We start from the raw sequence: 16,594 nt of genomic DNA on the forward strand, positions 1-16,594 counted from the left end.
CAGCATATATACCTTTGAGATAGTCTTCCTCTAGAAATTGTAGAAATGTTACATTACCTCACACAGTAGGTGGCATAAATAATAAAAAAGTTGAAACAGCAGTACTTCACCTTTGATATTATTTGCATTAGGACATTTTACTCAAAAAAATATTTACTGGCTAAGAATTCAAATACACTTTGAGGGCCCCGTTAACAAAATCTAGGATTAATTAAGATAAAAAGAGAGGTCCAAAATAAAAATCTAAATGGATAGGTGCTACCCTATGAGATACTATTAAATACCCGGAGCTGTATTTGGCCAGAGGACTCACACAGATAAATAACATTCATGTTTTTCATAAATAAGTTTGTCTCAATCTTAATAGAGATTTTGAAAATATTTTCACTACCTCTTATAATTTTTGTGAAGAGCAAAAACCACTTTCACATAAGCTAAATATAGGTGATCATTACCTTTGTTATCTTCATTTTCAGATATTCTATCTTCTTCTTTGAATCTTGCAACATTTGCTGAGCTTCCCATAATAATTTTTTGTCTCTACCTGTGATGCTTTGGATCATATTTTCAGCTCCCTGTTTTACTTTTAATTCTATGTTTAATTGTTTTTCAAGGTTTTCTATGCGACTAAATAGGTTTGCGTTGCATTTATCCATATTGTGATTTGCCAAAGAAGAAAAACTCAGCGAATCTAGAAAAAAACCAGAAAAATGGAGCATACTAGAAGTAATATTTTCGGTATTTTACCAAAACCAAAATTAGATTCTCACCTCCATTGGAAGTTACTAATGAAGGTGTACTTTGTCCCTGGGACAGAATAATTTGCGATTCAAGTTCGCTGAGCTCATTTTTCAGTTCAGTCAATTTAAAATTAGAATTTTTGACAATTGTGGCAACATGACTAAGAGACTTGCGATCCGTAGAAACTCCTCTCAATTTCTCCGCACCTTCCTTTATCTTCAATTCTTTTCTAATTTCACGCCTTATAATTTCTTTCAACTCTTCAAGCTTACTTGGTAGTTGTGATTCAATAAGGTTTTCAGTTGGCAAACCATATTTATGAGATAATTCATATATTACTGGATGTCTGATGTAGTCTCCCTGAAACATTTTAAAGTATTTCCAAGATATATATTTATAACTTGTTTATAATCAAAGTTGAATTACCAGAGGAAACGTTAATAATGCCATTATAGAGGGCCTATTGCTTACAGCCCACTTTATAGTTAGGTAGTGCGTTCAGTAAGGTCATGATAGATATATAAGTATCCATAATCAAACAAAGCTATCAAAACCAACTAAGAAAATCTAGATTATAGATAAAATCACCAAAAATAACAAAAATACAAATAACACAAAATGTAGAGGAAACAGTATAAACAAGCAAACAGAGAAATCTGATATAATATAATCACCAAGATGAAATGAATACAGCTAGGTCACCTATATTAACACTTTTTGACTATTTGATATGAAATTAACAAATTAAGTATTTTTTAAGCAAAGTAGGTATACTGAATTAATTTAGAGAAGAGTAGCAGGTGGATGTAAACAATGTACAAGAGGCTCCTTGTTTATCTTTGCTTTTCAAGAAAAGTGGAAATGATGTAATTTTCTGATATTTGTAGATACATAAAACAAAATGGGTTCTAAGACACCACTTCCATTCAGGATACAAGTGAGTATTGAACATAAAAATGATTCTACATTAATTTTAAAAAAAAATTGCAATTGTTACAGTCACTAAGTAATTGTTCAAAATTATCTGTTTGGAATTGGTATTTTATCTGTTGGTGTTGACATAAACGAAAATCAAAAAGGTATACAGGTATAATGTTAGTACTCCATATAAACTTTTCCAATACAGGCCCTCATTTTCAAATTTTAAGCTTCCAAAGTTCAAATTGTAATTTCTTCTTTTATTTTCAATTCCCTTACTGTTCATTTGATTAGATTAGATAGTTGAAAAACAAACAACCATGTTGTTACTTATTAGTATTTGTATCTGGAGTTTACTGAGATGAAGAGGGTAAGATACTAACTTCGGATTCTTCTTCACTGCTACCACTGAGATCCTGACTACATCTCCACATCATATTAAAAAGGATAAATATTTGAAATGAAATTTGAAGAATTAGTCACACTTATTCATAAATATAACACCTTTCAATACACTAAAGATAACAATAATCATTATTACCTGATAAAAAATATTTGTATAGGATAATACACCTAGATAATATAAGAAATAAAATACATCACACCTAATTAATGATTCATCTATTTTTACACTACTGATAATGTAGGTAGTACTTAAATTGATGTATTGATAAAGTAAAATATATAGGGTGTCCCATTAAAAATAGCTCTGGACCATATATCCAGAGCATTATGGAATATATAAAAAAATGGAAATTGCTAGTTTTTAATGTAAATGTTTATAATCGCTTCAACTCATTATATATATATATATATATATATATATATATATATATATATATATATCAAAATTTTGTGATTATCACCTTTTTTCTATGATCCAAGTTATCTATATTAAAATCACAATTTACTTTCGAGGTGGAACATAAATCAACATATGGTTTTTGCTATTCAGTTGCTCATTGCTAGTCAGCCAGCTATATTGTAGATAAAAGAAAGAAGAGCCTGCAAAAGCCCAGTTTACGGAAAGAGTAATTGTGCTAATTGTAAAACAATACTTTTAAATTTAAATACTAACAGGAAGAAACTGCTTCTGAAATTATGTTGAACATTCTTGCCAAGATAGTGAGAGCAAATATTGAAATAAGGATGATACACTAAACACATTTTTTTTGAGAGGGAGAAGGTAATAGTACTTCAAAAAAGCTTCCAAACACATTATTATCCAAAATAATGAGAGAGCACAAAAATGGGCTACCATACACAAAATCATATTTGATAAATCAAGTATTAAAAGAAGAATTGCAAAGAGAATGCAAATATGCAAAAGAAAAAAATAAACATATAATCTTAACAGAGCTATCCTGATGATAAGCTAACAGGGGTTTGAACACATATTCTCCTATAGAAAGGTGTTGACTTGCTTAGAGTCCAATCCAGTTAATAACTGTAGACTAACAATTTTTATATGAATATGTCTGTAGCAGCAATATCTCATCACAGAAAGCTTGTAGCAAGTTCAGTTTTTTGCAATTAATTATATAATATATATATATATATATATATATATATATATATATATATATATATATATATATATATATATATCCTCACACAAAATCTCTCAATAACCACTGAATTTGAAAATTTTTTAAAAGCAACATGTAACATAAATTTAGAACCTTCAAGAGAAGCTACAACATAGGGAAACACAATAATTGATCAAATCTTTGCAAAATTAAGTGCATATAAAATTGAAACTTTATTTATGAATCATATTTTAGATTTCATAAATCAATTATTATGAGAATTTTCAAGAAATAATGAGGAAAAAATTATTAAATAAATGAGATTATTGATATATTTTTATTTTATTTTACCTATAAATTCCTATAAATTAAGATTTTTGTTAATATTCACTGATTGCTAACAGTAAAAAATGTGCTATAGTCTCTCGTGCCGAGAATGCGACGACTTTTTTACTTGTTGATGTATCATTTTTTGTATATAGGTACATACATTTATTAATCTTCCTCTTTTAACATCTGCTATATTGAAGTGCATTAACATTCTTTATAGCATAAAAAACTATAATCTTGTCTATTTACAGCTATAATACTAAACTCATGACATAAACAAAAAGAGAATGGTTGAAGACAATTATTTCTGAAATTAGGTATCTTGAAATAATTTATCAAGTTACTGAGTAATGCAGGGTTGTTTTATAATTGATTTATTTGCAATTGACAGTAAATTACTTATGTTGAATAATTATTGTTAATTGCAATTTGAAGTAATAAACAGATTTATCATTAAATTAAAAACATATTTGCTTCATCTGTAGGTAGATTCTTTATTAATCTTACATTAGGCAATTAAAAAAAACTGGGACATGTCCATTTTTGGTTTTAATAATCAATGACATTTTTAAGACTATAATAAGTATGAACAATGATCAAGTGTCATGGTATTGTAGGTATATTAAGGAGTTTATTGGAACTACAATGAAACAATCAAAATCTCCCTTTGAAACCAATCTAGCAAATGCAAGACATAACCTGAAATAATAGTAATAATTATGCTCTCGTGACTATAGATACATCCTTGAAATAGCGGATATGGATATTTGGCTCCCAACCAACTGTAACAGAACTAAATAGGCAGCAATGTCTGATATAAATATACTTTAGTAGTTATTTTTTACCTGATAATAAGAATCAGCCATTTTGATTCCAAAATTTACATTACTAAATTCACAAGTTTTCTTCTATTATTTTAACAATTCATCAACCACTTTGGTTTATACACATATTTATGAAGATTATAGTTCATACACTAAATATTCAATAAATATTACCACCTAATTGTTTTAAATTGGTTTCACTAGTACTTTTACTTATAAGAACACCGTATTTACAAATTTGGCAGGCAAAGACATTTTTATAACCATTCAGAATTACAATTCACGAATCACAACAACCCTACAATTTCTATCAAATAAAAGCATCACAACGACGTTTGATCAATGTACTGTTCCTAGAAACTTCCATCTTCTTTTATATCACATACTTTTTCCACCTATTTCTTTTTAATACAGCTCAGAAGTTTTAATTGGTAATTAGTTTATTGCAGGGGAGTATTATAAGAGATAATTTGTGATTGCTGAGAAAAATACATTGGACGAACAAAATCATTCATAGAAATTAATCTATGGAACATGCTTCAGAAATAAATTAATTAGAGAAACAATGTAAAATTTGTACTCAGAAGAGATAAAGAGTGAATAATCTCACATCGACAAACACTTGATCTAGTAAATCGTATGATCGTCATGACGTCAGAATATGTAGATTTCAGTGATGCACGGTATCTTCACACAATTATTTGTTTTTAAATCATATTTTAAGGATAGTATAATAGTTATACGAGTGAAATATATGTTTTCTATAGTTTTAGATCAAGTTGCATATTCATCTTATACATTTAATAAATACATTCTATTTTTGATATTAAATGCATCTTGTATGCCAATTTGTGTGACGTCATTGCTCGATTGACAAGCTACCGATGCATAAGGCTACTCTCTAGTAATTTGCTTTGCTCAAAATGACAACTCTGTTGATTGGTTATCATTTCATTCATTCTGACTACTGTATATGCGCGGAAGGTTTTTAAATTTCGTTTACACATACGCTAGCCTCGCCATCTCTGATTCGATAAAAAAGGTGCAGCCATTACAACACGCCCTCACAGGACATTCTTGGAGTTAAGGGTAAGATGTTTGAAATTGTAAATTTTTACATTTTTATACAATTTTGCTCATACATTTTATGTGTATTAAAATAGTTTCTAACGCATATTACCTAATATTAATCATTTTAATTATTAATTAACGTATTTCTTCAGAAAATTATATTTTAGTAGGACACCATTTTCGTCGGCTCTTATAGTTGATGACAGCGCCAACGTGCTAAATTGTAGAATTTTTTGTTGAAATGCCCCCTATATCCAGCGTGGTTAACCTAGCGTTTTGTTGAGATTTTAAATCTTCATTTCATTTAAAATTACGAGCGAAATTAATATTATAATATATAACATAAGTCTGATTATATGCGTTAAAATGGCGTCTATTCAAATACAGATACTGCTTCTATTTACGTCTATGTTTCATACGAGTTGTTTTCACATTTCAAACCGTTTATTATTTATACTAAAATTGGGTTTTTCAATCAGTTTACTTCGGTAGGTATTTAAAATTTAATTCTTATAGTAGGACGTACTCAATGTCAAACTAATAATATGCTTTTAAAGGGATTATTACTTTTATTTATTGCAGAATGTGGAAACGCTGAATGAAAATGGGTACATTTACAGAAACTCCGACCATTAAATTGGAGGAAACGGCTGAAACTGTTACCGAAATCCAATCATACTTAGCAGGTTTTCAAAAAGAAATTGGAGATACCACAATACATCCAAACACAGGTTAGTAAACATGTATAAATTAAAACATTGCAGAAGAATATATGGGTTAATATAAAAACAACACTACATTAAACACTATTCACCAGATTGCAAATTATTTTGTGTAACTTGTTGCTTATTATTATATGAATATACTATTTTCATGTGAGGTATGCTTAGCAAAAGAGGAATTATGATTTTTTTGATTAACACTAGATATATGAACTGATCCAATTTGACTCATATAAAATTTGAACAATGTATACATATAAACGTTTAATATTTTTAAAAACATAGGTTTTTTAGTTAAGTAATGAAATATATGTAAACATTCATTTCTCTTCCCCATAGACCCCTTCATTTAGCATTATTGAAAGCAATATATCTATGTTCTTGGTTGTCAGCCAATTTGACTCATAGAATCACATAATTTGAAATTTATGGGTTCTATCAGGCCTGGGCAACAGTCAAGTTGCAGATTAGTTTCTCTTCTGATTTGGCATTCCTCACATACAATATTTGGGTGTATGTGGGTTCTATTGTCACTTCTCTTTCCTACTCCTTCAATTTATAGATCTATTGTGAGCAGCGCAGATAAGTAATCTATAATTTTTTAAAATTCATTTTTTGTTACAAATTGTTGTACCACAAAGGTAATTTTGTAATTTGTTATAACTTCTACCTCTTCATTTATGTTTTATGAGTATGTTCCCTTTTATTTTTTCAGAAATTTCTTCTTTGCTTAAACTATTCTGATTTTATTTTCAACCAATTCTTTTCCTATTTATGTAATTTCCAATCATTTTATCTTTACTTTTTAATTACTATTGCACAAACTACATTAGTCTTTTCTCCATATTGTTTGTTTTAATATATGATCTCTTGTAAATTGTTTGGGAAGTCATTTAGGCTATACCTATAAAGATATTGTGTGTGTGTGTGACTCTGTATATCATTGTTTTCTCTCAGAAATATGTAGAGTCTTTCTGCGGGGGGGCTATTTCTTTGGAAGTTTCTTGTCCCATATCCCACTACTGTTTCATGGTACCTATGTCTTTTGCTATGAGGGTATGACGGTCACAAAGTAAATGATCTGCTGTCTTTATGGCTGGTTCCCACAATCTGCCATTCCTATTGTCTTAAGGTGGTATTCCATGAGGCAGTGACTTCTGACCACCAGTTTAATAGCGTTTCTGGACATCTTGAGAGTTGCTTAGAGTTCTTAGATGATATGGTTGAATCTTTTGGATTGTTTCAAGCCTTTGAACATCTTGATAGGTTTTCATTAATAAAGGTAAGTTGGAATTTCTGGATGTATTGGGGTTATTCATACTAAAAACACTGTTTGCACTACCACTAAACCAGTTATCATCTTCAGAAACTGAAGGTAAACTGAGTTTACTGGAGACTTTAACTTGGTTAAAAAAACATGAATGAGACAGTAAGTGTTGATGTAGTAGTAGCATAAATAGTGTGTTTAGTTAGGTCTGAAATGTTTCTCCAGTAAAACTTCATCTGATCTATTCTGAGAGAATTTTCTAATTTTAACTATTTCTATTTTTATTTACATCTTACTTTTGCTTTTTTTAAAACACCTTGAACAAATCCCAACAATTTATATAACTAAGCAACCATGTTTGATTTGGATTTACTAGCTTAGTGTAAATTAAGTATATCTTTTGCTCAACTCGTTATAAAATATACTTTATACTATTTACAAAACGCATTGATTCTATACTTACTAATATTTCACTTTCTATTCTAAAAAATTGTCTTTATCAAATTTTTATAATCTGATAATTGTATTTTTGTAATAAGATCCATAATCTGGGAAAAATTTCCATTAAACTGACTTTGGGGGTATATGCTTCTGACATTTCAGTGTTATCCAATTTAATTTGGAAATACAATTTATCTCTATTATACATTAGTCTTAGATTTTACAAAAAAAAACACCAATTACTTAATATATCAAATTAGGTAATGGAGAAAATGAAGCAGAGAATGAGCAAGAAGAAGGAACATATTTTGTGGACCAAGCAGGGCATTATTATTTTCAAGCTAAAGGTCAAAGTCAACCTGTGATGACTGTTATGCCAACAATTACGGGTTCTGGTGATTCAAGTGAATTTGTTATTAGTCAGGACAATGATGAAGGAGAAGAAGATAATGAGGTATTCTAAAAAATTATTGTTATTATATAAGAACATAGATTTTCTACTTTCCCTAATATTTCACAGTTTTGATAAACTTAGTAAAACTAGTTATAATGAAACATTCATATTATAATTTCATAAACTTATGAATTGTTGCCATTAATTGGAGACAATCATATTATGTATATCCATATCTTGATTTGGGGTAAAATCCTAACTGAAAATAGTGTGATTTTGTCCTTCCTCCAAATTTATAAAATTGAAAAATATAGGAAATCAAATCAAAGTCAAAATTAAATATACTATTGTCTCAAAGAAAACTGGAAAAAAAAGAGATTAATATCAAAATAAATTGTAGAAAATATATATGCTATAAAAATGTTAACAAAATTGATTGAAGCATCCTCACAAGATCAATTTTAAAGTTAATAAACAATTAAATTTATAACCTTCTCAAACAGTCTAAAACCGTAGGAAGCAGATATGGTTTAATTATAGGTAAATACTCTATTAGAGGAATGAAAAAAGTTGGTAAAAAATGAGGAGGTCTGCTCTGTTTGCCACTTTTTGCTGAATATTCTTGGGGAGATTGAGAGAATAAATACTAAGAATCAAAACTGGTTTTGGACAATAAAGTTTTAGATGAGACAGTATGGAGTGGCAGTATTTATGGTAACATAATAAGCAATCTATGTGCCCTATACAAATTAAATTTCTATTTATTCTTGGTAATGTATTTGAATATTTGATTTCAGCCAATCATTCAACAAGCTGACAACAATCAAATTCTCATTAATTCTGGAAATGCATACCAAAGGGTTACGGTGGTACCAGCTGATAATAACACTGGAGAATTGAGTTATGTACTTATTGTTCAAGATCCTTCTGATATTAAAGATGGAGATCAAAGTGACGGAGAACAAGATATGGCAGGTAAGTGTATTATTATTAGCTCATAGACGTAATTGACCATTCCCCATTAAATACTCATCAATTCAATTATTATAAGCAGTCATTATATTTTGTTCAGTATGTTTTTAAATATTATTGCAGTATACGATTTTGATGATGCTGAAGATGGTGGTATAATAGATTCTGAAGCTGAAGATGACAAAAGTAAAATAGTGAAACTCATACCCAGAAAATCGCAAGTTGTTGCTCAGGCACACATGTGCAACTATTGTAACTATACGAGCCCAAAACGTTACCTCCTTTCTAGACATATGAAATCCCACTCTGAAGAACGTCCTCATAAATGTAGCGTATGCGAAAGGGGTTTCAAGACTTTGGCTTCGTTACAGAATCACGTCAATACACATACTGGTACTAAACCACATGCTTGTAAATTTTGTGACGCCGCTTTTACAACCTCAGGTAAAGGAATATAATTGTATATTAAGGAGGGGTTGGTACAGAACTGAATTCTTAATAACAAATAAATATTTAAAACTTCTATTCTCTTTTTTAGGTGAATTAGTTCGTCATGTTAGATATCGTCACACACATGAGAAACCCCACAAATGTACGGAATGTGATTATGCTAGTGTAGAATTGTCAAAATTGAAGCGCCATATTCGTTGTCATACTGGAGAAAGACCTTACCAATGTCCGCATTGTACCTACGCGAGTCCAGATACTTTCAAACTTAAAAGGCATCTTAGAATTCATACTGGAGAAAAACCTTACGAGTGTGACATCTGTCATACTCGATTTACACAGTCAAACAGTCTTAAAGCGCATAAATTAACTCATAACAGTACGTATGTTTCAACTAATATGTGAAAATTTCAATATAATTATGAAAAAATGGAAGAAGAGAAACTATTAGATGTACTTTCGTTTCAGTTTATTATAAAGCAAGAGAAGTAATAAAAGCTCTTTCTGATGTATTTATTTCTGTTTTTGAAATTTATTCATATAATTCATTGGAATTTATTCTATAAAGTTGAGGAAAATTCTATGGTTAAAGAGGTCATCGCCAGGGTTGATAACTATAAGTATGAGCATTTTCTATCACTCATACCAGAACTTCTGACGACATGATCTGGCATTCTGGTGAATATTTTCCATATGGACCGAAAAAAGAAAACCAGTGCTCTTTGTTTCTTTTTCAATAGTACAATTTTACTTATATACCGCTCTGTTTATATTAACTCTATGGGACTCGATCAGTTTCTCTTCTCACAATATTGATAAATGAAATTATTTGTTTTTGAAATTTGAAAGTTATTAGCTCCTTAATATTTTTTAGTTGGGGACAAACCAGTTTTTCAATGTGATTTGTGCCCTACAACATGTGGCCGTAAAACAGATTTACGTATTCACGTACAAAAGTTACATACTTCGGATAAACCTCTTAAGTGTAAGAGATGTGGAAAGTCTTTTCCAGATAGATACAGTTATAAGGTACGTAAGTAAAAAATGTTATATATATATATATTCGCATATTTACAATTACATTAAGAGCAAGTATTAAGTAAATGTATTGAATCTGATTGGCTGGAAAGAGAAGCATCCATTGTTATGGTTATACATGTTATATGGTGATGAGGCTAGGTTCTATATAGTCTTTTCGTATCTGGACTATTGATGTTGGAAAGGAAAGTTACTTCATAAACAAATGAGGCTATTTTGATGTTGTTGGTTTCTGGTATATCTGCAGAGTATATAAAGAAAAGAGGAACACCAGCTTTGATAACATATGAGTCAGATTACTGGTAAGAAAATTCAACTGAGACGTGTGTTTGATATGTAAAATTTGAGAACATAAGGCTTCTATTCCACACCTTGTCGAAGGTCTGAGATACATAAAGAAATTGGCATTACAGTAATTCTTGTCAGAGTCCTTTTCATATTTTATTTATTATCCTGTGTATTTGCTGCGCCGTGGAATGATATTCTCGGAATCCGAATTGGTGTTTAAGCAGTAAATTTAGGAATTCCTGTTTCATGTACATTCCTTCTAGCAGAAGTCGCCCAAGAACTTTGCTTAATGATTGTACCAGGCTGATGGTTTATAAGATAAGATCTCTTTTGGGCTTACTTGGTTTCTGCACCAGTATGATTTCTATTGGAGAGAATGCTTTTATGGAATCAGAGTGATAAATGTAAATATAAAGAAATTTTGTCTATCGGACAGTTGAATAAGTTCATCAAAATTGAATGTTTAAAATAGAAACACGACTTTATGCTATTTTTAATTATTGTATATCAAATTTTCAGCTTCACAATAAATCGCATGAAGGGGAGAAATGTTACAAATGTGATCTATGTCCATATGCTTCAATATCGGCACGTCATCTCGAGTCGCATATGCTTATACATACCGATCAAAAACCTTTTCAATGCAATCAGTGCGATCAATCATTTCGTCAAAAACAACTTCTCAAGCGACATCAAAATCTTTATCATAATCCTCACTATGTACCTCCACCTCCTCGAGAAAAAACCCACGAATGTCCTGAATGTACTCGAGCTTTTAGACATAAGGGGAACCTCATTAGACATATGGCATTCCATGATCCAGATCCAAATATACAAAAGAAGCAGTTGGAATTGAAACTAGGAAGACAGAAGAAAATACAAATGATAGATGGACAACAGGTAAAGTTATGATCTAGTTGAACATTTTAAATTTTAAGTTTTTTAATGTTCATATGTAACAAGATATTAACAGAGAAATTTTTATGGTCAATTGCACTTTTAAGTTTTGTTCAGACACAAAAGAATATTGTAATTTAATTTTCACCTATAAAACCGCTTGGAAAACTAATTTTATATAAATAGGTTGAAGTGGTACAAGGAATTGGTTCCGAAGAAGAGGAAGAGATTGATATGATGGCTGTGGAAGGTTCAGATGGGCAACAATATGTTGTTTTAGAAGTTATCCAATTAGCCGATGGAGAAGAACAAACAATGGTTGTAGGAGATGGTTCTGGAGAATTATTAAGTGAAACGATTTTACCTGATCACGGTGAGTTATTATGAAACATTCATTGTAAATGATCATTTGAAGATTCTTTAAAAATATTATACTTTTCAATTCTTGATATAATTAATAATATATAGCAGTTGATGAAATGAAGAAAAGTGAATATGGCCCTTCACTTTTGAAGAACTGAATTCTGTTAAGGAGGTACTGAAAATGAAAAAAGAAGAATAGGACTGACGAAAAACGCTTTTAAGTCATTCTATAAAATATGATTTTCGTCAAGTATCTCGAAAACAATAAAACTAAGACTCTTTCAGAGTAATGTAAAATCTGTTCTGTTATAGGCCAAAACTTGGACATATAATAGAAATATGTTCCAGAATATTCAAACATTTATCAACAAGTGTCTATGAGTTATCTGCAAAAATTTTTGGGCAAAAGATAATTATAATGAACATCTTTGGAACATAACAGAAGAAGAACAAGAACAGAAGACGAAATAACGATTATGAAGCGAAAATTGATATGGATAGGACATACACCATGGAACCAGTAATAAACATAACCAGATAAGCATTTAATTATAATACAACATGCAGAAGGAAAAGAGCAGACCTGTATGAGCATGAAGAACTATTGAGAAATAATGGCAACATAGGAAGAGGCTACAGAAATATTCAAAAAAAGAAAAGAAAATTGAGAGCCATCTTCAACAAAATTGGTCGAAACCCACATAACGTCGCATAATAAGGATATCGACAAATGCCCTTTGCTCCACTGGTAGCATGACGATGATGATTGTAACCTTTTTTAGTCATGCACTGAAATTCCGACAAGTTTGAGTTCTTGGACTCTTATGTTGAGTAGAAAGAAAGTGGTAGAATTATGAATGAAGCTATTAAGGACAAAAATAACCAAGGTAGACGAATAATATCAATGCTAAACAGCGTTTTATGGGACAGTAACATATCCAAACACAATAAGCACCAAATTTACAATACAATTATAAAAACATTGTTTATACTATCAGTTCTAATGTATATAATTCTTGTATATTAATTATTGTGGATTTATGTATCTAAAATAATTTAAATTTTTAGATCTGAATGATGAAGAAGTAATAAAAGCTCTACAATCTGCACGACGAGTGACTAAACAAGAATTAGAAGATGAAGAGATGGAAGAGAAAAAAGTTGCTACTGACATGGAAAACTGTTTTGGATTTGATGTAAGTGTAATATACTTTTTTTCGTTTTGGGATGGATTCTTTCAGGAAAATATTTTAAATTTATTTCACCTGTTTACTTTTAATATAATGTAATTTGTTTTTTTTTATTTTAGGAAGAAGATGATGATGATGATGATGAAGGAGTAAGGACTGGAAAAGATCAAATAACTTTACTTGATAGCATCCATTAGAAATAAGTATTCTAATTAATTTTTCTTTTTAATATTTATAATTATCACTTTATTTTTTATTCATCATGAATATTGTAGAATTGATAATGCACTTGTAAATTTTTGTAAATAAAACATACACTTTTACATTGATCTGTTTATCGAATTGTAAATACGGATATTACTTTGTTGGTAAGTTAAAGTATTGAATAAACAATTTTATTGGTTTACATTATTTTTTTTCTTTGATTAAAGAATTTTCAATCATTGATATCTTCAATCTCTGTTTAAACTTCATTTCATTTCAGGAAAAACATATAATTTTCAAATTTTTACATTCCCACTTCGGCTATTTCCGGGGAAAAATTTGGTAATGTGAATGAAGAATAAGGTAAAAGATTTGATCTAGTAATGCGTTTAGCTGAATATGACAGAAAAAGTACCAGAAGTTTTCTTTAACAAAGAAAACTTAATTTTAAGGAGCGTAAAGAATAAATATTTCAACTGTTTCTGTATGGATATTTTCTGTATACATCTATTTTTTTCTTTCAACATATTATAAAATTAGCATGAAATACATATAAAAACAACCAACTAAAAGTAGATTTAAAATCAGCGCTACGTAATCGCTAGAAACCAGTTATTTTAAAGCAATTTTCAAAGTGTCGTGCTTTCTTCTACTTAGATTTGATTGTAGTAGAATCATGCATTTAAAGTGCCAATAAATTTACTTTAATATGACCGACTTTAACAGATTTGAAAAAATCTTGCTTACAAGTTGATAATGAACAGCAACGAAAAAAAGGTAAGAACACTTTATATCTAATATAAATAATTTAATTTTCAACGGATATTTTTTGTAGTTTTTAATACTGAGCCTACAATTGGTCTACTTTGAACCCATAGCAACTATTTTTGAGAGTTTGTCATGCTGAGAACCTTGTAATACTCGAAATTCGAGCTTTAAACAAGTGCACCTATTTTGAAATTTTGTAAACTTTTTTAATACAGGATAACTTAACATTTTAAATTAAATAATCAGACTTCCAACTGGTTTTCAAATATACATTAAAATAAGATGATTCTTTTACTATCAGTTATTGTCGAAAGTCTGTTTGAGAAAAACATGAAGCGGTACGGTGGGAGAGCGTATTTTACTCGTTTTATTTTCAAGAACTCAAGAAAATCTATTGTGGTGTTGTTAGTAGATCAATACAGAGTGGTCTATATATCTCTTTTAAGCCTAATATGTTTCTTTACAATAACTGTTACAATATTTTATAATAGAAAAGTCAAGTAAGTAGTAATCGGCCTGCCAACTCTGCCTTCTGACAGTTACATCGAATGAAAGCCCCAGCCCATGGCACCCCTAAGAGTGGGGCTGGTGTAACTTTGGTCACAGGGCCCGGACCTAGCCATCTTTTAATTTAATTTTTAAATTTATTGCAGAATATTTTACCTGAACTTAGATTAAAATTAAAATATATAATTAATACAATGTCAAAGTTTCGTAAATTAATGTAAATTCTAGGTTAGTTACTATTTAATTATGTGCCCACAAGCTAGTAACTGTTTGCATCTACACACTGCCTCTAACTTCACCTTCTACCATTTAATTTTTGAAACAGCATATGAACATAAAGGGAGGGGGGGCGAGCCTCATCCTGGTTACATCGCCCGCAATCAAATGTGGGGGCCATGCCCCAGCCCTGCTGCACGCATTTATGCACGATATTTATATCTGTAGATTCACAGTATGTATATATGATCAGATCTACTCAATTTGAAGCGAAAATCAAACAATTAAAGCAATTAAGCATCAACATGACGTGTGTATACTGTAACAATTAACAGTTTTTAGTTTATTTCATTAATTTTAACCTATACTTTCAACAAAAAAAATATATTCCAATTCAATAATAGAAGATGGACCTAATCCAACACAATTTTTTTTATCCCTAAATATTTTTTCCAAATAAACAAGCTTATACAATATAAAAGCATCAAACATTTAGCAAAAGTCAAGTCTAAACAATTAAGTTAAATACAGAAATGGAGCAGTGCATAGATAAATTTAACTTTTATCTATGATTAAATTTGAAATATAAGAAAAAACTACTGTAAGAATACTACTTTTATTTCAATTGGGTTATTTTCTTATTGTGCTATATGTATTACATTTTTCTACATCTGTTACTTTTTAAGGGATACAATTTATGTTATCTTGACTGCTTTGACAAAACTTATTGGGATGTTAAATTTCGAGCGATGTAATTTATATGACCGATTTTGAAGTATTTAGACCACACCTTAGCAAGTTTTGTAAAACTGTAAATGATTAATATAGTTTTTTTGATTTTTTTTGATCATATCATGGGTTCATATTTTTTGATTTGTTTGTGATATAAGACTTGAAGAATATATATAATCGTGAGAGATGCACATAAGTAGCTCTTTTTGTTGAAGATTGTGCTAGATTTCTGGAAAATATTTAAAAAGACCGCGGCTTTTTTCTTCCGTCTACAGTTTGGCGTAAAAAACCCAGAGTTTTTTGTTTTTCAATTATCTTTAAACATAACCTCTTTTTTATGAAGAAAGCAGAGATTTTCTTACCGTAGAAATCAGTACAGAACATACATGAATACTTATCATTTTCAACGACTTTAAAAAAGGTCGTAAAAAATTGGAAGAAATCTTACTTTTTAGCGGCAAAACTGCCAAATTTTAACTTCTCTTTCTAATAGAAAAAGAGAAATACATAAGCCTGCGGCAAGATATGGAACTGTGAATCTGGCATTATTCTAGTTAATATATTTTGACACATGCAATTTTGAGAGTATATTCCTGTGTTTAATGTCTTTGATACCTAAAAATTCTCAGTATAACTAATAGTTGGTTAAAACATATTTTCTATCATTCGGAGTGATGTAGTGCAAATAGGAAAAGTAAGAAAGTTTTAATTACTCCGCAATATTTTTTTATTTAT

The 16,594-nt window shown here is 29.8% G+C and overlaps 3 protein-coding genes across 9 annotated transcripts in view; 2 read left to right on the top strand and 1 right to left on the bottom strand.

Annotated features, from left to right (window-relative positions):
- Positions 1-16,594, bottom strand: part of LOC130893135 (serine/threonine-protein kinase N) — a 58,025-nt gene that overhangs the window by 35,251 nt on the left and 6,180 nt on the right. Inside the window, exons 1-3 of one of the 5 annotated variants that reach the window (XM_057798973.1) lie at positions 4,364-4,708; positions 771-1,101; positions 456-691 (exon numbers count right to left, since the gene is read on the bottom strand). In XM_057798973.1, coding sequence (XP_057654956.1) covers positions 456-691; positions 771-1,101; positions 4,364-4,384 — 588 coding nt within the window. In that variant the 5' untranslated portion in view covers positions 4,385-4,708. Of the gene's footprint in view, positions 1-455; positions 692-770; positions 1,102-2,042; positions 2,208-4,363; positions 4,709-16,594 lie in introns of those variants that run through there. The other 4 variants (XM_057798975.1, XM_057798974.1, XM_057798972.1 and 1 more) reach the window with 4 other exon arrangements.
- Positions 5,289-13,838, top strand: LOC130893136 (transcriptional repressor CTCF-like). Of its 2 annotated transcripts, none has more exons than XM_057798977.1 (11): positions 5,289-5,431; positions 5,996-6,144; positions 8,104-8,297; positions 9,035-9,212; positions 9,333-9,653; positions 9,748-10,035; positions 10,531-10,685; positions 11,502-11,882; positions 12,066-12,252; positions 13,311-13,438; positions 13,552-13,838. In XM_057798977.1, the coding sequence occupies exons 2-11, from the start codon at positions 6,012-6,014 to the stop codon at positions 13,627-13,629; spliced, it is 2,043 nt and encodes a 680-aa protein (XP_057654960.1). In that variant the 5' UTR covers positions 5,289-5,431; positions 5,996-6,011; the 3' UTR covers positions 13,630-13,838. The 2 variants fall into 2 exon arrangements, with proteins under 2 accessions (XP_057654960.1, XP_057654961.1); XM_057798978.1 differs by having other exon boundaries at positions 5,422-5,901.
- LOC130893138 (UDP-sugar transporter UST74c) overlaps positions 16,434-16,594 on the top strand; it is a 71,280-nt gene continuing 71,119 nt past the window's right edge. Inside the window, exon 1 of one of the 2 annotated variants that reach the window (XM_057798983.1) lies at positions 16,434-16,553. The gene's annotated coding sequence lies outside the window, so the exon portion shown is untranslated. The remainder of the gene's footprint in view (positions 16,554-16,594) is intronic. The other variant, XM_057798981.1, reaches the window with a different exon arrangement.

Source organism: Diorhabda carinulata, chromosome 4 (genome assembly GCF_026250575.1).
Source record: "Diorhabda carinulata isolate Delta chromosome 4, icDioCari1.1, whole genome shotgun sequence".
In the NCBI taxonomy this organism is placed as follows: Eukaryota; Metazoa; Arthropoda; class Insecta; order Coleoptera; family Chrysomelidae; genus Diorhabda; species Diorhabda carinulata.